At 39.1% G+C, this 27,206-nt stretch overlaps 1 protein-coding gene across 3 annotated transcripts; it reads right to left on the bottom strand.

Annotated features, from left to right (window-relative positions):
• Positions 1-341: 341 nt before the first annotated feature.
• On the bottom strand, positions 342-27,163 carry cunh20orf194 (chromosome unknown C20orf194 homolog). 3 transcript variants are annotated; one of them, XM_038728769.1, is made up of 38 exons: positions 26,894-27,152; positions 25,330-25,409; positions 25,088-25,213; positions 24,863-24,987; positions 24,406-24,502; positions 24,131-24,237; positions 23,935-24,012; positions 22,938-23,039; positions 22,305-22,360; positions 22,059-22,194; positions 21,665-21,746; positions 21,306-21,342; positions 21,104-21,188; positions 20,936-21,012; positions 20,786-20,830; positions 20,609-20,654; positions 20,390-20,501; positions 20,052-20,122; positions 19,536-19,583; positions 19,362-19,452; positions 18,964-19,067; positions 18,597-18,740; positions 18,240-18,325; positions 17,726-17,827; positions 16,880-16,997; positions 16,659-16,747; positions 16,356-16,490; positions 14,720-14,845; positions 11,304-11,341; positions 10,524-10,659; positions 10,139-10,225; positions 9,321-9,427; positions 8,943-9,017; positions 7,924-8,111; positions 7,703-7,768; positions 6,810-6,903; positions 5,332-5,450; positions 342-4,713 (listed from the first exon to the last, which is right to left on the bottom strand). In XM_038728769.1, the coding sequence occupies exons 1-37, from the start codon at positions 26,947-26,949 to the stop codon at positions 5,344-5,346; spliced, it is 3,459 nt and encodes a 1,152-aa protein (XP_038584697.1). In that variant the 5' UTR covers positions 26,950-27,152; the 3' UTR covers positions 342-4,713; positions 5,332-5,343. The 3 variants fall into 3 exon arrangements, with proteins under 3 accessions (XP_038584697.1, XP_038584696.1, XP_038584699.1); XM_038728768.1 differs by having other exon boundaries at positions 342-5,450; positions 26,894-27,150; XM_038728771.1 differs by lacking the exons at positions 342-4,713; positions 5,332-5,450; positions 6,810-6,903; ... (2 more) ...; positions 8,943-9,017; positions 9,321-9,427 and adding an exon at positions 9,453-10,023 and having other exon boundaries at positions 26,894-27,163.
• Between the last annotated feature and the right edge of the window lie 43 nt (positions 27,164-27,206).

Genomic DNA, 27,206 nt, shown 5'->3' with positions numbered 1-27,206 from the left:
GCTGCCATTTCTCTTTAACAATGTGCATTAATAGCCAAACCACAACACACACACCGAGCTTTCACACGTGATCCGTAGACAATTTCTGTTTAGTCGATCTCCCCTAGTCCTAATAAAAGAGACCTCCCCGCTTCAGTTGGTGCTGATACAGGGTATGGATGCACAGAGGGAATCCATGTTGTCTCAGCAAGTGACAAATCCACTGCTATGTTGAACTGGCTGCATGCGTGGCTGCTAACATCTGAGAGCAAAACCGTTATCACACAATCAAAGCACAGCGAGAGAATGTAGACCTTTCAGTGATACAGTAAATGTTGCATTAAGTGATAAAAGAACGAAGATTTATCAACCATATAAATATTTAATGGAACATGTGGTGCAATAAAAACAACAATTAGATTATAAAAGCATCAGTCACAGGAAAAAAACAGAAGTTACAGTAGTTTTGTGCAAACGCAATTCAGCTTTGCTCACATGCCGTGAACACCCTCAAAACAAAATGTGGAAGTCAGTTTGGCACTTTTAATGTTAGCTGTTTTTGTTTGTTTCTCATTACAATAGAGACATTAAGTTATTTATATCAGTTTTTTTCACCCCCCTTTTACTTTGGACGGCCTGTAGATAGAGGAGAATGAGCCCTTAGTTTTTTTTCCCCCTCCCAGATCTAATTCTGCCATCATGACATCCTTTTTTGTTTTTTTTACACACACACACACACACACACACACACACACACACACACACACACACACACACACAGAGAGAAGATACCAACCACAATTTCACCCCCATCTTCTTCTATAACACTTAATTTTGAGAGGGCAAATATGTAATCTCAGGTATGGAAATAATAAGTACACCTGAGCCAATTCCTTTCGCTGTCTGCCAGGACTGTCGGCCGAAGAGCCAGTGATTCCCTTTTAACCTTAATAGGACAGAACGGCCCAAACAATTAGTACAGTCCCCTGAGGCCTGAGAAATATTTGGACAGTTTAAAATCTATTTCCAAGCCGCCTTTCTCCAATAAGCACAAAAATACAATAATATATCCACTTCTTCAGGAAGTGCACACATTCCCTTTTGAACACTGGAGACCATCTTCAAAACTAGAAAAGAACAAAAACTTCTCAAACTGCATTATCACATTGCAGTATAAGAACATCACATTTCTCCACTTTATATAAAACCAATCAACACCAAACTTTGTTTTTGTCCTATAACTTCAGCTACAAAACGGCTAGCCTCCACATACAGGATGAAGACACCAGAGTGCTCAGTCTGCCAGACAGCTGCGTAGCAGTCACACAGAGGCTTGTGGAGGGCTCTTTGGGCCCCCAGTGTGCAATAAGTAGGGGTCAACCAACTTTAGTCAAAAATGAAATCCTCATTTTTTTGTTCATCTTCTGGTACAAAACTTCCAAGGCTCTGTTCCCAACTAGGGCTGGGTGCAAAATAAATAAACAAACATACTTTTCTTATATCAGATATTATATATTATATTGTTATCCATTCCAACTGAATTTGATGCGTTACTCATGTAATAATTTAAAATAAGCTACACAGAAATGTACCACTGTGAAAGTAAATACATTTTAAGTATAACAACTGTACTGGTTTCAGTACTTGCTGTGCTACCCAGCCCATATTCCACCATTTTTTTTGCGAATACCTGAATCGGTCTGAGCCCTCCAGCGGCCTCCCCCTGTGTGACCTTGCCTACTTTGCCCTCTGGCTTAGTAAAAACACATTGCTCTAAAGAACGACTCCATGGATTCCTTTCACCAACACTGTTGAAGGACGGATCCTCGCCTGACAACACCTCCTCCCCTGGTGACAGGGAGAGAGATGGAGCTCTGAATGCAGCTTTAATCTCTGCTTTTCTTAGCTGTAGCCAAGGCACTGCTGGATCAGAGAAACCTGACATCTCACAACCAATCAGATTCTCTTAGAGTTTTTTTTTTTCTACAAAAAAATTGCATCTGCTTTTGCTTTTTTGTAGCTTGTGCGAGAGTAGATGTTTTTTCTTGCATCTAGAATGTTCAATTCACTGTCTTACAAAAATACTATTTGTCGTTTCGAGGTAATTCAAATTCTTAGCAGATACGTAAAATAAATGTGATTATTTTCTCTTGGTTGTACCAGTTTGGTGAAAGGCAATTTTGTCAGAATATACGTGGTATCATATTCACATGACATCTCAGCACATGCAAAATAGTGTAGGCATACTTAGTAGGAGTAGTCGTGTATGTGTTAGTGGTAATTTGATTTAAATATCACAAACATCTTACATAACCCTCAACTCTTTAAGGACTTCAGTTGATCTCTTGGCCAATCATGGTTTTAGTTTCTCTGCTCTTTCATAAGCGTAGCAGGTTTCAAAGTCGTGGCACCTTCAGTCTTCCATACATCAGCCTCACAACTATTTCACTGTCAATCAAGGTAACTCTCTGCAGTATTACATAACTGCAGAACGACAGCAACTGTTGCACAAAACAGACGGCTTTGAGAGTGCATCTCTGAAACGCTAAACAGAAGATCCAGCCTAAACAAGAGTTATCGTTTTGTCAACAAAGGACTTATGTTACATTACATCCTGCTCCCCTTTAAAAAAAAGCATCTGTTTGCATCAGACCTGTTTGTTCTACAGCATCATCCATTTGTATGAAGAGGTAATGTTTTTTTTAAGCAACATCTCATTTTTCAACAAAACCCTTCACTTGTTGTTAAGACCCTTTATGGGGTTTATGTGAACTACAAGCACGCAATGCCTGAATCCAGCAGAGCACAGAATACAAGCTGTGAGAGACTGAGAATTTAGCAGCTGATTTGTTTGCTCAGCTTTGTCCTTAAAGAGCTATTTGAGGGTACTGTAAGTAGTATATATAAAAACACAGTACAATTGCACTCTTTTATAGAGTGATACAGAAGGACTGTAAGAGAGGAGTTAATGGAATGAGTAACTTGGGGTGAGCTTCTCATCTCCACGTGAACTCCTCTTTTGCCGGCTGAACATATCAGGGAAATACATATTACTTCATTTCTCTGTGTTATTATTATTATATTGTATTATTCTTCTAAATGACAGTGGCACATCTAGCATAAGATGGTATGGCTTCTTCAGATCAAAGTGGACAGTGGGGCCAGCAGTGTCAGGTTGAGTTTATACTCAGGATTATTCGAATCTGCACAGATACTTGCGGGTCATCTGGGGGAAAATAACTTGCTAACAATGTTATCACTCTCTGCCTGCCAGCTGAAAACAACATTACTGATTCTTTCCATTTTACTGGCCGTTGACAGTGCTGACAGACAAACATGTAAAACACGACACAGTCAGTGTTGTGAACGGCAACCCAAAATACACTGGGGTCACCACTGATCTAAAAATATCTGTTTAGATATGAATTGAACAGCAGTGAAGCGTTCACCTCACTAGCAAGCATTTCCCTCGTCTGCCAAGGAATTAGATTATGGACTTTAGAGTACTCATTGTCCAGAACCTTTTTTTTTTTTTTGTGGTCCAGTGTACAAGGCCTAATGTAATATACTGTACCATTATAGAAGCAGCAGCAGTTTATGCACACTTATATGTGCATTTAAATGCTCCTTAGTTAGTTTCAGTTCACTCAAAACAAACCTAGGGCCACTTGTCCCCAAAGACTATTAATCATTACACTGCTGACCCCATAATGTATGAAAGCCATCAAATCTTTAGAGATTGTAGCAGGGTTCCTACACATTTTTTTCAACTTCTTAATTCCACTTATTTATCACCCTTTTTTTTTGTAATGCTTGTTTGGTTCAATACCACACAATTTAGAATTTAAGTGAGTCTTACGCTACCTAAATATGTAGCTCTACAAATAACAACACGTTTTCATTCATTTTCTTCCAGGTCATAGAATTTCATAACCTGTGTAGGAACCCTGATAAGAGGAAGACATGCATAGAACGTTAGTATGACACACGATCGCAGAGAAAACAGTAGCATAACTACTCATTTAAACAGGACATAAAGTCTCTGCAACATCATACCACTGATACAAAGGCTTATACCCTTCACAAAATGCTCTCCTGATGTTTACCCAAACCTAATAAAACAGTTAACTGAATCACGGTAGTCCCAGATTATTTCATTTACCCCTTGTCCTGCCCAAAAGCATTGGCCCAAAAGATTAAAAACAAAACACGGGAATGTTCACACTTACGACAAATGCAAAAAAAAATGAACATTTTGACCTAAATGGTGAAATGAGTGATCCACACCTGGCTGCAGTGAGGCTGAGCTTAACTTTCTGTGTCTATCTGGTTTCTCACTGTTAACAAGCAGCATTATAATAAACACAATAGATATTTAAGGAAAGGTTTCTGGTGGACATGTAACCTCAGTGAATCGAGGTGTTTGACAGCCTCAGCTGTGTTAGAACTTCAACACTTTACTGCTTTGTTGCACTTTCATTAGATTCACTTTAGGAGTCTTAAAATAAAGCACTGAGATGGCGTTTAGCTATTTGATTAATGGCATCATTCATCAGTTGTCTGCAGCCAACAGGCTGTCCAATGTTTACAGCTCTATGGCCAAGCGCTCCCTCTGCTGCAGCGTGGCATGCAGACAAGATAACAGGTGGGCCATGGATTGGGTGACAACAGAGGAGGAGCGATTCTTGAGAAACCCCACCAGGGAGCCCACCAGAATCACACGGCTATCCATGCCTATACAGAAATAGAGGCATTAATTTGCCAACTGTGATAAACAGAAACGCACAAGCAGTAGGAGTGTGCGTTGGGAAATTCCCTTCAATTGTGAAAGTCTAATAGCTTGCAGGCTTAGTGGCGTAATAACATTGGTTTAAAGATGGAGTCTTATGTTGTGTTATATTTCAGATTTGTCTGCACTTGTGAGCAACTGCCCTCTCTTTACATATGTCCTAAATTAAAGTAACCACACAGTGACCAGATCAATTTCCCACTATCAGTTGATTATTATGATACCTAACTCGCCAAAGTGCTAAGTGTGCAGTTAGTGGTGTTGCAGTAGTAAGTAAGGCAAATAGCCATGCCATGACATAACTGGCTTTTGAAGGGTGATGTCACTGTTTAAAAGCTCACCTGCACTCAACCTTTTTATGCCACCAAGTTAGGAAACAAAGTGACATAGTACATAGATAATGAGTGGACGTATAGCAGCAACAGTTTCTGCAGATGCATGTGGTGTGAATACACACTGACCATTCTAGTGGTGTGTTCAGCACATAACCCCTGTGCCCGCCCTGTCCCTCCCACAGTGGTCCCCTTAGAGTTAAAAAAGACAGATGGAAGGAGTAGACATACAGACAGATTCTATCATGGGTCAAACAGGTCAGGCTGTCCCTCCAGCTCCAGCTGACGGTTGAACAGCTCAATCTCTTTGTTGGCCTCTGTGATGTACTCTTTAATAAACTCTTCCATGTCTGCAGTAACAGCAATGTAAGGGAATGAGCAGGTAAATTTTTCAACACTCAACAATAAATACTAGGGCTGTGACAAGATTAAAATGTGACAAGATTTCTGGTCAGGTTAAAAGCTGTCTCGCGAGACTCACACAATTCACATTCTGTCAAGCCAGACATTAATGTTCTCACGCAGTGAAAAACAAATGTATAACTAATAACATAGACTCGTGGAGAGAATCAACTCCGTCCAGCTGATGCGACATCAGAGTGTGCTGAGAACCTCTCGCGCTGTGAGTTGCAGTTTTGAAATATCAACATCTAAAAACTGAGGCACAGCTTTGCTGTTTGAGACTGTGAGCCACACTTTATCGGAGCTGTTAACATTTGGATTTGTGTTGAGACTTCAGTTTCACACGCAGCATGCAGTCCCACACTGTCAGTCAAACGGTCTGAAGGGGATGACGTTACTACCAGCGAAGCAATAACATAATGCACAGCAGATTATAGGGCCTCTACTGAATTGTCATTTTTTTTGTACTTTTTCTCGACATGTCAGATAACACAGATATGTGGGAGAGATTCTAAAAATGCAGAAAGTTTTGACCATGAGCAGAAAATGTACTAAAACACAGGAGCTATTAAAGTCCAGCATTTTATAACTGAATTAAAATAATTTTTTCACCTCATTGAGGTGAATAGGTGCCACATTTTAAGAGGTTACATAAGGAGGGAAGACTAAATCATGACTCAGCAGGGATGATATTACATGAGAAAAGTTGATCTACAGGATAAACATATCTGAAAGCAGCAAAGAATGCCTGAGAGCCTTACTGCATTATATTCCATTATATTTTAAATTGTTTCCCTTTACATAAATAACAATATTTCCACCATAAATTGGTGCAGAAAAATTCACTACAATGCAGGAAAATAATTCATGTTTAATGCTCAAAATTTTCATATAATTCAGTGTTGAAGATTTCTTAAAAATAGTGTTGAAATCTTGTCTCATCTCGATCTCGTGAACCCAATCTCTTGTCTCGTCTCATGGATTAAGTGTCTCGTCACAAGCCTAGTAAATACAGATGCAAGCACACCTGCATAATGATTCATGATCACTGCTTTCTTTGGGTCAAGTTCCTATTTACATAAACTATACACAATCTCTATGAGTTATGAAACTCAGAGCTTGATTTTTATTACCTAAACTGACTCACATCTACTATGTATCAGGTATAAAGGCATAGATATAAAGGTACCAGTGTCTTTTTTTTTTTTAGCCTTTGAAAACTATCCAGTACAGTATGCCAAACCTGAGTGATAAATTAGATGTAGTTGAGTTTCTACATTAGACAGTAGTCTCTATGAAAAGGATACTGGGATGGAGGTTCCTTTTTTCGCCAAAGATGTCAACATATTGATAACCGTTGTAGAAGTAGCCTGGTGGTAGAGGGTCCAAATGCCTGGTGATCTAAACAGAAACATATAACATCAAGTTCAGTCGAGTTATTATTATTATTAATTATTATTATTGACTGAAAAAGGCACACATCAATAACAGTGGCAAAAGTCTATGGTGGGCCGTTAATAGAAGTGGATGTAACCACCGTGACATCACCCATTGGTTTGTGGACTACTGTTTTGAAGCCTTGAGTTTCGTATTTTGGCCGTCGTCTTGGTTTTTTGGAAGAAATTATCATATTTGGCTGTGGAGGGATATGCATTTCTACATCTGACAAGTCGCCACGTCCTAAAGCATACCCTGCTTTGTAGTCTATTTTACTCTAAATGGGACCATAATACACTAAATGAACATCAAGCTGTATCGAAGATAGAGTATGCAAGCTGACTTCTTTTTGCAACCACTGGAATCATTTTAAAGAATGCACTTCCTTATCGGCTTCACATTTCAGACCCGGAAGGTTCTGGTTGGTTGAAGCTTGTACCTAACATCCAAGATTTCATACTCTTCTCGCTCTTGCAGTGGCATTTATTGACAATAAATTTAAAGGTATCGTGTGGAGTTTTCTGGTAAGCTAACACAGTTATGTTGACATTCATTGTTGTGACAATATACGCGCATATGTGCATTGCGTGCATGCTTGCAATTCAATATACATACACATATACAAAGCAGGCACTAGCTCATGAAAACACCTAGTCCACAAAAGTCCACAAAGTAACTTTAATGCATTACTTTCCACACAAAGTTCCACCGCTGGTTAATAAAAAATTATATTATATATAATTATAAATATAAACACACTTACGTGTATGCGCTTGATTTCTTGTGGTAAAAGGGTATTTTTTGTCTTCTTAGGCTTCTTTGTCTGCCTCTGTAAACACCAAACAGAAACAATAGCCTTGTGATAACACAGTTCATTTCCTTATATAGTAATTGACTGATGCTACCCATAAAAAAAAGATGTAAACATGAGTATCATGAATGTGTATTGCCATCAAAACAAGCGATGGCTATTAAGATGTCTACCTGCTTGGCGCACAGTCTAAGCCAGTCCTTCAGTCCATCCTCAGTGAGGCTAACACCATCAAAGATCAGAAAGTAGGACATGTTGGTCTTTTTGGAGTCCGGGTTCAGAAGGTCAGTGCTCTGGTCCGGGACAATGTTCAGGCTCCCGCTCACTGTGTTGTAGCTCACCTCCATCAGTTGGTCTGAGTCTGGAGGTTCCAGAGATGAAGGAGCTCACATCCAAGTTGCACATACAGTTCACACACTGTGTAACACCTGCTACAGCAGCTTCATATAGTAACAGCATGGCGTTGGTGGGGTGTTAATGTTTTAACATCCTTATAACCTCTCTGCTCCCAAAATGGCTCACAGCACTCACGTGTGTGATTAAAAAAACAAATATGTCCTAACTTAATGTAAAATATGTATTAAATGTGCAAGAGCTAAATACAAAATAATCAAATATAAAGTTATGTAAATGATACCCTATCCTAAAGACAGTGACTGAGATACACACTTGGGGAATGTGAGTATTAGGATAAGGCTCATACAGTACAGTTTCCACATTCGTTCCATACTACTGTATTTGCCCACCTCTCTACAAATATCTGCACACTCTCTGCACATCTCCTCACAGCCACCTGCACTCTCTCCTCATGCAACAACTCTACACAGGTCTTCAAATGAAAAAAGAGTGAGAAAACTATGTGGAGAAAACCAAACCAGTGAACTATGAGCTGAATTCTAGACACCAGACACCCAGATCAACAACCGAGCAATATTCCTACCGTCAGGAGCTTCTGGCCTGCCTTGAGAGCAACCTTTTCTCTAATAATTCCCAAGACTGGGAAATGCAAATGCAGGTTAAATAATTGCCAAGGAAAGAAGTCACATTTGTTTAGTAATGCTTAACAATAGCAATTCCTCTGATATTTGAAATTGTATCTGAAAATGTCAAAAGTTAGCAAAAAAGTGGCAATGTATTTTATGATACAAAGATAAAAGATAAAATAGGTAAAATTAAAATATGTAGTTCTTACCAGAAAATCTGACTTTCCCCCAAACATTGTAGACATTTTCTTTGAAGGGGCTTGGCCTTAGTGATGACTTTAATGCTTCAGAAAAATAATGAGAGTTTTAGCAGTTAGTACTGTGAAACTTTGTAGGATTTAACTATATTAATTCAAATGATAAATTTCATGAAAAGCAAAGTTGGTGGCAAGATGTCATAAGTGCATCCTTTGGGAATACAGATCATTTCACAGCACCAGCAGGCAAACACTTTGAGACCATAGCTGTCTCCATATTTGGAGAGAAAGGCAGCTTATGTAATCACCATCAACCCTGCCACCTCATATCTGGAGCTTCTGTCACGTGTAAGAGTCAAAAAAAGGGGAGAGAAATCCTTTCCGTCTCACCTTTACAGCGGGTGACAAATAGAGGCCTCTCTAGGGGCCGGTTGAAAGCCACGCGCTGCTGGGTGAGAACTAGAGACCCAGAACCAGAGTTGAAGCGCCCTTTGCACCTGAAACAGAACACATGCACATTACACAAATGGTGAGAAATTTAAGTCTTGAGCAAGCCAAATGTTTGTGCTACATTTTGTCTTTGGCTGGAAAGTTGTTTACTCTACCAGCTGCCCACAGGAAAGAGGCCAGTGTATGTGATTTGCTGGTATCACTGTGGAAGTGCATGATAAATCGATAAATGTAGATACTCTAATCACAAGGTGAAAAAGATTATTGTCTTGGTCAAAGATTTTAGGACGTGTAAGAAGCATTTTAAACACATTCACGTACTTTGTGTACACAAAATAAAGCTTGAAGATGAGTAAATCAAAAGAGCCAGACATCCAGCGTATGATGTGAAAGGAGGATTCAGGAGAGGCTCATATTAGGCTGACCACTGTGGCATGAAGGCTAAATGGACCTGGTCCAAGGGAAGGAGACCCCCTCTGTGTACATGGCAACTGCATGGCCAACAACTTGTTACTGTGCATCCAGGAGGGAGCTGGTGATAGAACACAAGATACCCTGAGGGGCTTTACAGCAATCAGCAGCCGATACCCCCGCCACTGCAGCTGAGTGGTAATTAAACTGCAGGGAGGGAGGCGAGGCAGGACTGTGGAAAGCAGAGGCAGGAATCAACGCCAATCTGTCGCTCGGTAGCCAAAAGGTTGAGTGTGGACACACGAGGGTCACAGCCAATAGAATGGAACATAGGATAAGGGTCTTACCATCCAGGGTAGAGGACATAACGTGCTCTCAGCATCTGTGGCTCATTGAAGCTGCTCTCAGAAAATATCAGATTCACATCTTCAGTCCTAATAAATAAAAAAACAAAACATTACAGAATTAATACGTTAAACCACAAATATGGGTATAAACATATGCAAATATGACAAAGAAAAAAATTAACTACCAGTGATAATGTCCTTTATTTATTATGGTACAGAATGCATTGGGAAATGACGTGACACCAAGCAGTGCTCTGACCCAACAGAATAAGACATAGACTAAAAAAGCAGAATAAAATATAGCCTAGAGAGAATATTTTAAGAAAGGATAAAAGCAGCTAAATTGACTGTTTGCGGCATTGATCACAATTCTGTGGACGCCTACCTGGTGACAGCTCCTCTCTCTGCCAGTATGAAGGCTGCGGTGGGGTTGGCAGAGCGTACCAACTGCTGAACATGCTGCATGAGAGGGTGCTTCTGCTCTGCTGTCAGCCCAGTGAACACCACTGTACTCACAATACCTGACATAAAATGAGACACAAAAAGGGAATATGAATTTCAGGAAAAACTGGCTCACTTTCCTGAAAATACAAAGCCATATCTGTGTAGCCACTGCTGACATACAGAATTTTACACTACATCTGATTTACTGGCACTACTGCTCCTGTGTTCTACCTGCAGGCTGAATTTGAAGGGACATTGAAATTTGATTAATTCAAACCTACTAGTAAGATATAAAAAGCATAATAAGTCATTCTGTGACAGGTTAAACTGTAGTGGTTGCCCCATGCTCATCCAGTTTCAGCTTCACCCAGCCTGACTTCTAAAGATGTTTAGTATGATGGCAGTAAAGCAGAATAAAATCTGCAATGTGTCACTTCAGTATACAAGACTGAACATATTGCTTATTCAGTGGAAGTAGGATCTCTAATTTGCTATTTACTTTACCGTGAGAATATTACCATGATTTTATCATACATGTATAACTTCTCCTCTGACTTTGTTTGACAAAAATCATAAATTAATGGTTATATTATACAACCTGTCAGCATGACATGCATCACACTTGAAAAAATCCATATCAATGAATTTAAATTAAGTGTTTTCTCAGTTTTCCATGAAAGACGTTTATCCTAAACTGTATGGTACAACAGTCAGGACTTACCTTGGCTGCACTGCTCCAACAGCTTAGGAAAAGCAAACCTAAAGTGACAGACAAGAGACTTCAGAAAATTAATAATTATACATATTTATCAGGGCTAACCCCAAATATTCGAAGACTCGATGCTTCGATAGGCGGAGTCTGATTCGACTGTCAATCTCACAGTCGAAGCTTCGCAGCAAAACAAGGATCATGCCATTTTGATGATATGGGCGTGCTCAACGTCTGATTTCACATAGCACACTACCAGTTTTCTCCCAATAACTTAATATACTGCCTCTTACAATACACATTTCAACATTTAATGCTTTTAATAAACATGTAAAAAGAATAAAACTTTCAATAAGTGCGTGAATAAATCCAAAATTGTAATCCTAACCCTAACCCGTCAGTGCGCATGTGTAGGCATAGTGTGTATGTGTGTATTGGCAGAAGAGGAACACTTGCTGAAGAGACCGAGCCCCAGCTTCATCGGTGTTGTGCCGAGTTGTCTGCACCTTGCGGGACTTTCGGATAATTTATCACCGTTGATTAACCACACAAAGAATATTATATTGTTTTTAAATAGGTGGCTACTTGAAATAGACGTGTATGCAGTTGTCAGCAGCACGGCATGCATGCAAAACTCTGCACGAGACTGGAGAATGACAGGCGAGAGACAGAGAGAGAGAGAAAAGGGTCAACAAAAGCCTCATTTTAGCTGGAAATTTACAGTGTAAGTTGAATGAATAGAGACTGCAGCTCTGCAGCTTCTCAAGATTTAAGCGGATCCACCATGTGTTACCCCTCCCTGGCTCGCAATCGGCGTGCACAAAAACACACATGATTCAACTATCAGTCGACTATAGGCAGGACTTGACGATTCTGATTCGACTATGTAAATCCTTAGACGGGGACAGCCCTAATATTTATACAGTGTACTTGAATACAGGGTGAGGAATGACAGCCAGCCATCAGTCAACATTTAGCTTGACTGAGATGGTCGCTGCTGCAAATACGGTTTTTGTATCTGAGTGACACATACAAGAGCTGTACTTTAATTTAGTTCTCTTTATTTTAACCCACGTCTACTTCAACAATGTTATCTAGGGTTGTTACGATTGGCGATTGGATCGCTTAATGACGATTGAAGGGATGATCAGCGATTGGTTTTTCATGCGCCGATATTAAGGCGTTTTTATCTAACTCACTATCAGAAGTAAGATGACATAAAAACAGTCTCTAGAATCTGCACCACACTGCAGTGTTTCCCATTCATTGATTTATTTGTGGCGACACGCCACAATATCAACGCTGAACGCCACATACTAAATACTACTTAATATGAGTAAAATCATAATCCACTGTGGAGCTGCGTGCAGCGCATAGATTCACTCAGCGCCGCCACTTGCTCTCTCTCTCTCATTGAAATGGAGCCGTCTGTATATCAAAATACTAATGCATTAAAGTTAACTCTGAGAAGTTATCTATCTATTTTCTTAACACAACGTTGTCAGTGTAGGAGATGGATATGTTAACGTATGAATACAATTGGGCATTTCACTGACATGCTGCAACGTCAGATCGCCAATTGGTGATCTCAAGTAGCCATGATCAGACGATATGAAAATAGAGATGATCGCCCAACCCTAATCCTTACTAACAACTGAAATAATTATGATCAATGGGTGCTTGTCAAGGTTGTGCAGCAATAAACAGACTAATTCCATGTTATGGCCCTTGGCTAGCAATCCAGTTATCAATTGTGAGGCATTTTTCATAGGATGACATCATGACTACGACTGGCAACTGACCAATGTAAAAGCTTTCTGTAATCTCATTTAATCTTAACATAATTTATCCTCAGTTTTCAAATCGATCTGTGTTATACACCACTTTCTGAATAACCATTGTGAGCCAAGTCCCCCTCATGCCACCAAAGACCCTCCCCTGCAGCTCTTAGCCTGCAGGCTGAAGGATCAGCAATTTGAAAGGCATTTATCTTTCCTGTCCTGATGTAATGAACTGTCTACATTCATCACAAAGAATGGATCATGACTGACTGATGAGCTTCACTGAGGAGGGTGTGTTGGTCACACATGTGGACCTGAAGGATTAGAGGGCTATGCTGGGGGGTTGACAGGCAGGTCAGGCCAAAGCTGGACTAACCACACCCAATTAGCACCATAGTGGGGTCCACAGACCCCCAAACAATCTATGGCAACAGACAGTGATAGGGGGCTTGTTGAAGATGCCTCAAATAGAAAAGTCATTGCTAACCACATTGCTAACTAAACCTCTTATTACACATTTTTCCACTGTTGAGCCAAGTGGGGTTTGTCAGAGTTTGACTAGAGGGTCATCACAACATGTTTATAGCTCAGGATCCAAAACATGTTGTTGATTTATTAACAAAGCTCAGCTTGCTAGACAATCACGTTGTCTAAAGGACTGTAGGAGTATTTTTCCAGTATAGATGCTTAGTATTTATGGATGTTACTTTGCTGAATCACATTATTATACACATTATTAGACACTAAATCTCTGGGGCATAAGGACATTAGCAGTAGTTTTTCAAGCATTTTGTAAAAACTAGACCCTCTACTGACTTCATCTGTATTTAAGTGTCTCTGGCCAACCCAGCTTGGCTGTGCAGTTGAAAACAGCCTTTTAACCGGAGTGGTATGTCATATTGTGTGGAGCAGCTCAGTCAATCTACGACAGTGAGAAGCTCAGTAAGCTGCATCTAAAGCCTGTAACAAAAGGAGAGTGAGATTAAATATAGGAATGATCCTATCTGTAAAAGGGATCCAGCCTTGAGTTTTAATAGCTAAAAGTGTCATGTAACCTCGTCCTGGAAATCTCCAGCGCATCAACAATTTATCAACATCCGACCCTGTCTGTCATCATCTAGTCTGTCCATATGTTACTTCAAAACATAACTCCGTGAAATGCGTAAAATTTGAATTTTTTGAATAGCGTTTTAAAACGCTAACATTTGTTGCTAACTTCTTACCTAAAACACTGGCACAAAGAAGGAGGCACTGTTCGAGGGCTTTAACTGTGAAACGGCTGCATGACATGTACTGAAGTGATTAGTTTGCAAGGTGCAACAGACTCACTAAACTGGTTGTCTTTGGATCAGAACAGGATATAATTAAATTACTTTTATCAGTTAGGTAAATTAGTATATTGACATTATCTTATGCTGAAGTTCAAAATATGTATGTTGAAAATGGTTTCATTTAAATGTTTGTCTACTTCAGTTAGATATTGTGGGGTTTTGTTAAATGGCAACTCAGAAACAGTTTGTAGCTAGATGTCAATGGACATGTGTTTATCTGATATAAATGTCTTTAGGGCAGTTGAAGCTTATTTTATCTGTTTCCTTTAAACAGCAGCAGTTTTGAGACCGAATATACTGGAGAACAAAATGTTACCTGTGCTCCATACAGGAGGTGAGGGGGTCCACACAGGCAGTGACAGCGCCGATGGTGAAACATGCTTGGACAACTGGGTCAGGGTGGAAAAGCACAGCCTGCACCACATCCAGAACATCTGTGTATCTGTTGGAACATTTATAAATGGATAAGTCATCACACACTGGAAAAGAACCGTACATTCATTCTGCCTTTTCTTTTTTTAATATCTTAAAATACTGTCTATTATTGTTGGGTTTGAATACCCAACATACTCTGTTTTATGTACTAGGATGATATTAGTATTCAGGATATTGATTGTTGAACGTCAGATAACATTATTTTCTCACTGTTGTATTTTTGGAATGAAATGCTTCTATTTAGCTCACCTCTCCTCAGGGTACCCCCAGGATTCTCAAAGTTAAATTTAAGACTCAGGTGACAATTCAAAGAATATAATAGAAAGAATACAATGCAGTACTCAGCAGCTTGTTTTTTAGCTTAAGAAACTTTTTTCTTTGGACAATGCACATTTGTTTCTTCTATCTTTAAATTGCATTGCATGTTTTCTTATTGAGCAAATAAATCTTTCTGAAGTATTTTCATTTGTTTTTATAACATTTCTGCAAGGCATTTTCAGAACATATTTAACAAATTGTTTTTAAAGGTGATGGAGACATGTCCCCAGTATCCACAGTATAAATGACAACTATGAAATGAATACAATATTTGTGCACTAAGAAAAAAATACCAACAAACTGTGTGGTATGAGTTGTTGCAATTAGTTACAACTTGGCTGGATTAAGTAATGTAATGTAATATAATATTCCAGTTGCTTAAGTGATTATTAATTATTTTCTGTGTTTGCATCTAAGGCTGCTTGGAATACTATATAATCTAGTATTGGCTTGAAGGCAGCGGGGATAAGGGCTCCGGTTTGGGTGATGTAAGTCTAATGTGCGTTAACGTTAGTTTGATGTTTCCATTCACATAACTTTACAACAGCGGCGCAACGCAGACGCACCGACACCGTCCTCGTCTTATACACACCTGTCTCTCCGTTGCTGTTGTAACATTAACTGACCAGTGACCTGCAGTGGGTCTTCCAGCTCCGCTGTTTCATTAGCACTCGCCATACTGCGACTGGCTCGCATGCCGATCTGCTTGTTGCACTAACCTCAGCGGCACTGCCCTCTACCTCAACCGCCAACTTGTCCATACGCCTGCCTTTCTGAATTTCAGACACTTGCCCATTCTCAGGTAACCAGCTAGTGTTAGCTTGTTAGTAGCCCGTCAGAGACGTTTTCTTTTCTTTTCTAACAACTGACTGATACGCACCAGAGCTGGATGATAGAGCTCTTGCACCGTGAACACTCCACAGTCCAGAGTGTAAAGCTGAACACTGACGTAAACAGGAATGTTACCTGTACTGCCGTATAACATCAGAGTCACACTAGACGGAGTATATTATGAAGTCTCACACACACACACACAAAGTATTTACTTATGACGTTATGGCAATTTAATCCTACGAAAGGACAGGAAAACATTTTTTTTAAATACTTTTAAGACCCTGCGGGTATCCTGTCTCCTCTACTGAATGAGTCCCGGCCTCTCAGTTCCCAGCTGTATCAAGCTGATCAGCGGGCTTTCTTACCCAGGTGAGAGCACCAACAGACGGGGTTTGCCTCCTGGGCTTCTCTGGCTTTCCAGGAAACTGGACAAGTACTGCTGCAGGTGAGAGGCTGAGAAGCTGTCACAGCTTTCAGAACCAGGCTTATACACCACCCAACTATGGACGAAATGATAATCAAATGTATTATTTTTGTGTTCTCATTATCATTATTATTAAATATAACAGCTATGTAGTTCAATGTAAGATTAAAAATGTTAACAGAGGAAAAACACACAAAAAACCCCCACAAATTCAAAGAAACCTTGTTGTTGAAATCTCTCTCACCTTCCATGTTCCTTGTTTAACTGGACCAGGAAGTTGCAGAGTCTATTCTTATGGCTTCCCGGCAGTCCAGTAATGATGGTAATGACAATCTTTTCACACATTAAAAGGCAGATATCAGATATGAATAGTATCAGCCAAACTTAGGTAGACAGACAAGACAGCATTCTTTGAAGGAACATTTATCAAATGGGCACCCACTGCACCTCAGTCAATATTCTTACCTTGTCTCCCTGACAGTTTACTGGATTCCTCAGCTCTGCAGAGGAGAAGAGCACCCCCAGGTGGTCATACAGAATGGGCTCCTGACCAATACTACTCAAGGCAAAGTGCTGAAGAAACCTGGCATAGACAGCGAGTAAGTAAGAAGAAATGGGGTTCACAATTAGCTGGTGCGACTTGATAAAAAAGTATATTGATAATGTGTTTGTAAGGTAACGGACAAAGATGTGTGCTACAATTTTAGAAAGTATAACTATTTTACAGCTAATATGTTCCATCAACAGTTTTTGCAGTATACATTTATATAAAAGCACACAATCAGAATTTTTTTTTTAGCAGTGTACAGGGTGTGTAAATGCTTTAAACAGTTGGATGTCTAATGATGCCAGATGACAGATTTAGGAAAGATTTGGGAAGACCAAGAGGATGCCAAAAGCTGGTAAGTTATTCTTGTATGTAGTATTCTTTGTTTGAGCTCTATTATGTCAGAAAAGAAAATGTTTGTGCACATTGGGCCAGAAAATTAAGCTACATTATTGTATATCTAATACTTTCTCTCTACAGAAAAGACCTTCCAAGAGTGGATGGTCACCATTGGTTAATACACTGCATCAAGAAACACAGGCCTAAATACTATTGGGAACACATAGCGGCTGTGGCTCGGGAGGTAGAGCGGTTCAATCCCGGCTCCCCCAGGCTGCATGTCGAAGTGTCCTTGGGCAAGATACTGACTAGAAAGGCGCTATACAAGTACAAGTACATTACATAGTCATAATTAAGCAATACCTAGCATCAGGTTTTATTACTTGTTTGGTGTGAAGCACTGAGTGACTTGAGGATGTACTAACATGTCCTGCTCTGGCAGCTGGGAGTAAGAAGTCTTCAGGCTGCCTCTGCGTTTGGCCACTGGTGGCTCCTGACTGTCGTGCAGTTTCTGCAGTCTGGTGTGCCTGAGAAAAAAGAAGTCAAAACAATTCATTTTGTCGTGATTTAATGAACAGGGTTAATCTTAATGACCAACCTTATATAGCATCTAGAAGACTGATTCATTACTCAGTATGTGAATCACAATCAACATGTTAATAATGGTAATAATATGTATTAGTAAAATATATTCAAATGTATTTAAAATTTTTCTAAAACTGGGAAAATTCAAATGGTGTCAATGTACCACATTTTATTAAAACTTACATATTTGGCTTGATTTCTTTATAACTGATCCTTTTTTATCTACATATATTCTGAAAGTGTCTGTGATATTTCAAAGGCAAAATCTAACTTTCCATAATCTTAGGAATGTTCACTGGAATCTCGCTAACAGACAACTATTCTTAATTTGTAAAGTAGATGAAGTTATTTTACATGTTTTTCTGGTTCCAGGTCAGGTGCTCTTGGTCCACCAGTTGCAAAGTGAGTCCAGATTCAGAGGTTTGCCACACTGACAAAATCTGAAATCAAGTGAGATTAGGTTCATACAGCTGGAGCAGTATCTGATAAAACAGGTCTAACATGAATTTAAGTTTTTACCATGTTATTTTGAACAATTAAATGATATACCAATAGTGATAATGATGTAATAATTGTTATAGCATTAACCACTGCTATAAAGAAATCCTTAGATTAATGTTATAAAAGGATCATGAGAGACTGAATCAGCTTTACTCAGATGTGTATCTTCAGTCTCAAAGCCAGAAAGAGGTCACTGGCTAAAGGTCTTACCTTGGAATAGAAGGCCCTGTGGCTCTTAGACCTGGGCTGAAGAGCAAAGACCAGACACTGGTCAGAGCTGTGGAGAGGGAATGGAAGGTGAGGGAGCAGGCTGCTCTCATACTCCACAAAGAGAGATGCCACAGCGCTCGAGTCCTGGTAATATGAGGACACACGAGATGGTACCAAAAACTAAACTGTATATGGCTTCATATTATATGTTTTACCATGGTGTGATTTGGAACTAAGCAAATAACTGTCTTTTAAATCACTCATGTATGAAGTAATAACAAAACAGAGCTTGTGTAGAAAAGAATATATGTGATTCGATTAAAGATGGACTAGTATTTGTCATATCACATGGAAGTGTAAATATTACCGGATCATAGAACTTGATGCTGCTGATGTGATCCTTGGGCAGGGTAATACTTCCATATTGAGAATGGATGAAGAGGAGTCCCTCAGAGAAGAAAATGATTTTTCCTGAGATTAACATTTGAAGAAATATTAAAAATAATGTAGAATCAAAACTCTTTGTCACATAGGCTATAGTACGACATTGGCCACACCACAACATGTGAAATAAATCCTTGTAAATGTACTGCGACATTAAAAAGAAATTAAATAGTCTAATTCAATAAATTATTATTATTCAAAAAACCATAGTCTTATTTATAGAGTGGTGTAAGGTTGACTTTGATTACTGATTCCAGGCTAAGTTCTCAGAATCATTGTCAGCTGCATGGTGGAAATGTTAATACTACTGGAGAGTGTCACCTTCTTCAGGTGTGGAGAGCTGGCTGCTGGAGAACACATATGCAGCATCTGCTACAGTCAGAGCAGTTCCCAAACAAGTGCCTTCTTCTTTCTGTTTAAGACACACACAGTATATATGTATATGAAAGCATGTATTCATGCACTGTCTTGAACACATGAAGCTTCTGAACTTACCTTAGTAAGCTGCTGGGCTTGCTCAGATTGCTTGACATCAGATTCCATCTAAAAACAACATAATAATAAGACTTTAGACAACAAACAATTGAAAAAATTTCCATGAAACCAAATGTTTTTCCTGTATAAAGACTTAAAATGTTAATTTTGTGTTGGAGAAACTAGCAAGAGAGAGCTAACATTTGAATGCATACAACTGAAAAAATACCACCCCCTCCCTTCAGGTCTCCCCCCAAAACATATTTTCAGTGAGGACACAGGCAGAGTGCATGCAGGACAATTCATTCGGTCTGATTTTGTCAGGTTTTACATTTTGTCATAGCATCTGATTTATTGATTGCTGTTGGGATATAATTTTAACAAATATAACAAAAAATACTTCTGAAATATGCTTCTGAAATAAATTGTCTTAACTAAATTTAACTGTAAAAATCTATCTAATATCTTAACTAACTTTGTATCCAAACATTCTGTCTAACACGTTAATCTGAAATTGACTTTCAGCCCCATACATACCAGCCAGCAGGCATAGCGAGGCACAGTTGTAGTCAGGATGGTGTAGCAGCTGTCTAAGGACACAGTGCCATCTGTGGAGCAGGAGAGGAAACGCACTTCTTTAAAATGAAGCACAAACAACAAAGCCAAAGAATGACAAACACAGAAGATAAATCACAAATATGATCCTCAGGAAATAGGCTATTAGAGACAAGTGCTCCGTTGTTTCAAAATGACTTTTGCCCTTTTCTGTTAGCGGTGACCTGTGGATTTGTCCTGCTTATTATGTAAATCAAATTTCCTTTGTGGAATCAATCAGCAATCCATTCTAATTGGACCTAATCTAATGAATATGGTACCTTTTTGTTGAATGTTGATGCTGGACTCCAAGAAGGATTCAGAGAAGACCACGGAGCCCAGGTCCCCACTGTCCCACTGCAAGTCTGGAATGTCATGGACAGTCATGGAGGCCTTAGTAAAAAAGTATAATTAGTCAAATGAAAAAAAAGAAGCTTTTCAGAGGAAAATTATATAGACAAGTAATTTGGTCAAGCAAATAAATGCTTCTCTCATCTTACCGTTTTCACTACATAACGGCTTTCTTCATCAGTCAGAGGAATGATCCTGAAAATAAATAAACAGGCTCTTTAGATCTGAAATCACATATTACACAGTGTGAATTATTCAAATAACAGAATGAAAAGCCCAAGGATCTGTGTGAGAAAAATGACCAATAAGAACATGTTAACACCCACCTCCCTTGCTTATTCACTGCTTGAATGCTGAATTCACATTTGGACCTACGGCAAGAAGAATAAAACCAATTCAGACAATACACTCCAATTCCTGCTTGGCTGAAAGTCTCATCCAGTGGACGATAGTGAAATTTTTTAAATAATCTGTACCTGAGAGAACTGCGGTACTGATTTAAATTCAGTGAGTCCAAAGCCACTAGAAAGGTGTTCTCTGCTACATCCTTAGCCTACAATAATAAACATTTCTTAATGATAAACTGTACATGAAACAGTACATGCTGAAAGAAACATATTAAAAGCTGCTCTTTTTTTTCTTACCTTGGTAGCACTGGAGGTGCAGGAGTAGCATTTGATTCCTGAAAGGACTGCCTGAACTGCAGCTGAATAAATCTGTGACAAAAGTCTGAAAAAGACAAACAAACAAAAATGTAATTCAGACATTTTTTAACATTTAACAATAGCAAACCAATAGCTTTCAGGGAAAAATATTAATTATGAGATCCTAAATTAAATCACTTACAAGACTTCTGTTTTCTTTTGCTCAGTGTTTTGATTGCCTGTGGGTGAAAGACCGGAAGTGTCAACAAATCATATTCTGACAATACAAACAAGGGATTCTCTTCTCTCTTACACTTAACCCCTGGTCAGCTAAGCCCTTTCTGGATGCTGCATTTAACGTCATGCAAAGCAACATTTCACACAACAATTCCTGACAGAAGGTTAGTAAGAGAGCGCCAGATTAATTAACTATGCTCTACAGTAGGGTTACCACTGAAATTTATGTTACGGACAATAAAGTAAAATATTTACAAACCCCACTCATAATTTTACATATAAGCTGTTAATAAATATTAAATAAGTCATACAGGAAATCCTCACCAAGGTATGGAGTGTGGGTGGTCCCAAAGAAATAAGTTCGAGAGCAAGCTAGAGGTCCTTTGGGAGCCACACACTGCAGGATCTAATGGAAAAAAAGTGTTTCTTTTTAAAGATACAATCATGGCATATTCCGCTTTCCCAATTGACACAGACAAAAGTGGTGCAAAATGAGGAACAGCAATCACGTTTCCTGGCATGAGATGATTTGTCAAATTGCTGTTCTGCACATCACTAACCACTGGTGGCACCAAAATACTTCACCAGGTGGTGCTGCAGGACAGTATTTCTCGTTAACTTGAGTAGTTTTCACAGTGGCTGATCTACTAACCACTTTTGGTCATTAATAAGAGTTCTATAGTCATGTGAGAAGTTTACAGTGTTAGCTGCTTCTCACCATGTGTCTGGCTGTAGATCCTTGAGGCCCTGTGTTGCGGACCTGATGACTCTCTGAGGGGAAGTTGAACAAATAACTCTCCAAATCCTCTAAGGAGGAATGCTTCCCAAACAACACAAAGGGCTGCTGACTTTTACTGGAATAAAGAAACATTTGATTAGGGAATAGTATTTTCTGTTCTACAGACTACAAGTTTACAGATGACAATGATATTAGTATTTAGACATTGTTGAATAGGAAGAATACCTTTTATCTGTGATGTTGCTTGAGATCAGTCCATGAGAGTAATAAGTACGGAATGCCTGTGGATTGATGAGAATACACTTTAAGGACATAAGTACATTTGGCTGATTACTAAGACCAGACATTGAATAAATTTGATAAAAACTTTTAACATTTCTTGTAAATTACATAAGGTTTATAACAAATGCACGCAAAAGTAGTCATTTAAGTAAACAGTCAGTTGCTCTCCGTCCAGTTCTACACCTCCTTTCGCATGTCCTTCTTCAGTTTTTGAAGAGGAAGCATACTGTAACAGCCTACAATGTGGGTGCTTCGATGCTAACTTATGATACTCCACCACTCATGAACAAGGTGCAGGAGGATGGAGGAAGTATGATACTAATTTAAGCATGATTTTGATGTTTTTTAAACACTGTTTATCATACTGTACACATCCTTTCATGCACTTTTCTCATACCATGATCTAAATCAAATAACAAAATGTATATTACATTTTAACCTAGACAAATATTTGTCCAACAATATAATTATAAAAATTACTTACTATATCACAATATGACTCTGTTAAAAGGCAGTAAATTATTGTCCAGATGTTTTTTTCTATTTTTTGAAGGAATATGTGGGCAATAAACATACCTCTCCTGCCTGTGCTTCAGATAGCTCCAAGATGGAGAGATGGCTCTCCAGGTCCATGCTGGAGAAAAAACCACTCCACTGCTTCTCAAAGTTAACCAAGTCCTAACATACGACAAAGAACACCAAGGTTAGAGTGCATATATTGAATAGTGATGTTCACACCTTCACATATTAAACACGTAATAATGTCATTTATGAGTGACTAAAGGCCTTCTCACTCTGGTCACAAAACATGAAACGTTGATGATCTTTTGAGTTCAAACCTTTCACACCAAGTCTGACATAAATATTCACACTCACTCCCACTGAAAATGAAAGCTTCACACCATCACACAATCATTGATTGATCATAGTCATCAATTATTGTGAATGAAATGGCGTAGTGGTGGAATAATCAAAAAGTTAGAAGTTATGAATTGTAGTGGTGTGTAAACAAAACATTTTTACTATAACAAACCCACACTCAACTCTACATACTGGTGGCAGGCTCATTATTCCATTGTGGATTTATTCTACTTCCTCCTCTTAATGTAGCTATCCCAGGTTTCTCCATCTTTTCTTTGTATGTAGTGAGACCAAATGGATCAATCCATCATTGTCCATCTTGTTGTGTGAAGGGTGAACAGAATATGACATTGACTTCTACACAGCTAAATACGGAAGTTTCGAACTCGTGTGAATAGGCACAGATGGGCTCGAATTTTTAAATAGACCTGCGATAGATTCGCATTTGTTCTGAAAAAGCCTTAAACTTTCTGACTAATTAATTAGCATAGCCTTTATGGATTTGGATATTGTTACATTTATGGAGAAGGAGGACAAATGTTCACAATTCCTTTGATCCTTGATTAAAAAAATGTTGATTATTCTTTATAATGGAATTATGGACATGGGCATTTTAGAAGCAGGTCCACATGTCACAGGTAGGCCTTGTTGTTAAATGCAAAAGAATCCTGTCAAAGTAAGAACAGCTGACGAAAAAGAATCTCAGTGTTACCTCTGTGAGGACATTATCCAGAGACACTGGGTCGAGTCTGTTGTAAACCTGCCACAACTTCTCACTCATGTCCATTAGCTGGAAAAGCATACATACATGAAACAAGGTAAAACAAGTGTAAGACCACAAGTACAATGTAGTGCTGCAAATACTTCTATATGAAATTTCTTCATTTTTTGTTTTTGTTTGAAGGTACCTTGTATTTGATGGTAAAAAAGCTTCCTCCACCAATGCCCTCCAGGGCAAATGCTTGAATAAGGGGCCACTTTTCCACCATAAACATATCAAACCTCTGGATGTGTCCTAAAAGTAACAGTAGAGCAAGTATATTTACTTGTGCTGTTGGTACGTATCGATGTCAAGTAGATGAAACTATTGAAGCTATACTGTATTCCAGCTTACTGAGATGTAATGTCTACGAACATTTTTCACTACTGTGCATGAATGTGGAGATTAAAATGTGATATGTACCGATGGAGCTGAAAGGTACTCCGATACGATAGCAGTCCTGCACCATTGTGACAAAACTGGAGATTTTGAATTCCTCTGCTGCTTCCTCATCTTCATACTGTGTGTGGAGTTGGAAAAAGAAGAGAGGCAGACAATTTATAAAAGGACTTCTCGGGAATAACAATCACAATTACAAACACTGCTAGAAAGAGTCATATTTACAACTGTTAGCAATGAAAGAGGCGTGGCAATCATTAATACTTCCAGCCTCCTGTGCACAAACTGCAGGTACATTGGTAAAAACTACAACACATTATATCATTGGCTATAACTGTGCAGCCACTGTAGATGAGGTGCAACATTTAAACCAACTTGTCTAATAGGCAAATGCCCTTCTGTCTCCTACTCCTATCTTAAGCATAGGGGAAATGTATGAACAGAAATGATAGCCCTGTAGGGGAGAAAGAGGGCTTTTAACCTCTGCCTCTGTCATGCAGTAGAGATGCAGGTTCCTCCAGTGCGACACATAGGGCAACAGGTAACAGTAGTTCATTGGGTTGCAGTACAGATGAACACATTCTGCCTTGATCAGCAGGATTACATCTGAAAAGTAGAAAAGTAATTTGTTAGAGTAGATAGAAACTATAGCTAGCACAAAAATAGGATTAAAAATATGACATAAGAAACAGTTGAAAAAACTCACCATCCAGCATTTCTTCAGGAAACTCCTCAAGGAAATGTTCCATATTGAGCTGATTTCTTCCATATAGTTCATAGAACAGGTATTTTGCCAGCTCAGTGCACCCCTCATTATATCTGCTGTCAATTCCTAAAATACACAAACAATGACTTTCATTTCTTCTAGCCTTAGCAGTTGGCAGTGCAGCTAACCAGACCAGATAAAGAAATATCGGTAAAGATAAGAAACGCTGCAACTTAACATACCAAGAGAGCAGAGGATGCCATCAGGAGTGGCAGCGCCACCATCAAAGAGCAGAGACTGGACCTGACGCAGGCGATGGCAACTAAAACATGTAACATTAAAAAATATATACAGACATGACTTCGTTAGTTATTAACATTACCTTCAGGAGAATGCTGAGCTAAAATGTTCAACGACAGCAAAACTAAGGAGCTGATCATTGATTTCAGGAAACAGGAGATAAAGACACACACTCCTGTCTACATCAGTAGAGCTGAGGTGGAGCAGGTGAACAGTTTTAGGTTCCTTGGAATCTGCATCACAGAAAACCTCACATGGTCATATCACATCTCCACGCTGGTGAAGAAAGCTCAAAACAGCCTGTATTTCTTGAAGAAGCTTAAGAAGGCCAAATTCCCGTGCCAAGTTCTTGTCAGCTTTTACAGAGGAGCAATAGAAAGCATCCTGACTGGAAACATCACAAACTGGCATGGGATATGCACAGCCCAGGACCGGAGGGCTGTGCAGCAGGTGATTAAAACTGCTCAGAAGATCATTGGTACCCATCTCCCGAGCGTCAGTGATATCGGTGAGGTGAGGTGCCTACTCACAGCCTAAAAGATACTAAAGGACAGTACCCACCCGGCCACAGCCTGTTCACCCTGCTGCCTAACTGGGAAGAGATATAGAAGTTTCAGCTGCTGCACCACCAAACTGCAGAACAGCTCCCCCCCCCAAGCTATCAGGCTCTTAAATTGAAATTCATCCTCAGCACTGCTCCACTGATCATTGAATATTGTTTATTTCAGTTCACCATTTTTTAAAATGTTGCTATATCAATTTCAATATATAACCTGTTATATTGTGACAATAAATGTACCTACATAACTACCTTATTCTTAACCTTAAAAACAGTTGGATTTAAAAAAAAAAAAAAAAAAAAAAAGTCCACCATATTTGTTGTTTCCAGTTTCCACAGTTCAACCACATCTCATTGTTTGATAACAAACCATATTCAGAACAACTGAGCAATTCCATCGGCTTTGGAAATAAGTTAGCCAGTAACTTGGACATTGTATTTAGATTTTTTTGGTCAAATCTTGCATTTATGACAAAACTATGATATCTAAGATCATTATCACAAAGGTCCCTCACAACTAACCTATGAGATCCGTTAAGTACTTGCACACATCCGTTAAGTACTTGCATACATCAAGACTATTCGTTATGCATTAACGTTAACATTCGTTTTAACAAACGTTAACGTTGGGTTTTTAGCATAACGTTAGACTGTAGGTTTTTAGCAACATCAAATGTTATTCGGCGGTACGGGGCATTTCTAGGAATGGGTGTTGTAGCACAGCTACATTACTATGTAACTTAGCTATCTGAGTAATACTGGCATGTAACCTTGCCATATCTGGCCAGACACCTTGCTAAAGTCATTATTATTATTAAAATGATCGATAAGTGGATCAAAAAATAAGGGACAGCTGCTCGCGCTAACGTTAACGTTAGCCGTGTTGACGTTAGCTTCACAGATTCGCTGGAGCGTTTTCTGTAAACACAATTCGATATTAACATTACCTGACAGTTGGGTTGACTCCCGATAATTTCCCGTTAACTCTCCTTATACCCGCCATTGTAATTGTTATCACGCTTCACACAATTTTCGTGTTGAATCGAGGTACGTCGTGTATTTTCAGGCCGAACGACTACATTTCTCCATCACCCTGGAGAATGTCTACACAAGATAGCATAGCAACGGATCGAACCATATGATATTTAGGGGGGTCCAGAATATCATTATGATAATTTGAGGAAATACTGACAATATATACCACAAATAATTTTAATATCCTAAGCATTTCGCATTAATAGTACCGTGTTTGGTATAGAC

This window comes from Micropterus salmoides, unplaced genomic scaffold (genome assembly GCF_014851395.1).
Source record: "Micropterus salmoides isolate LMB-PRFRI ecotype aquatic unplaced genomic scaffold, ASM1485139v1 Ms_hic_scaffold_19, whole genome shotgun sequence".
In the NCBI taxonomy this organism is placed as follows: Eukaryota; Metazoa; Chordata; class Actinopteri; order Centrarchiformes; family Centrarchidae; genus Micropterus; species Micropterus salmoides.
The sequence above is the reverse complement of the archived record's forward strand: the minus strand, read 5'-3'. Positions and strand labels throughout refer to the sequence as shown.

Bases quoted from the DNA above. Each gene is read 5' to 3' on its own strand.
- cunh20orf194 (XM_038728769.1), bottom strand. From the start codon at position 26,949: ATGGCGGGTATAAGGAGAGTTAACGGGAAATTATCGGGAGTCAACCCA. The intron at 17,828-18,239 runs GTAAAATAACTT...CTTTTTTCTCAG, and splicing joins ACCTGGAACCAGAAAAACAT to GCACACCAGACTGCAGAAAC. The intron at 5,451-6,809 runs GTATCCTTTTCA...CTGTTACTGCAG, and splicing joins AAAAAGGAACCTCCATCCCA to ACATGGAAGAGTTTATTAAA.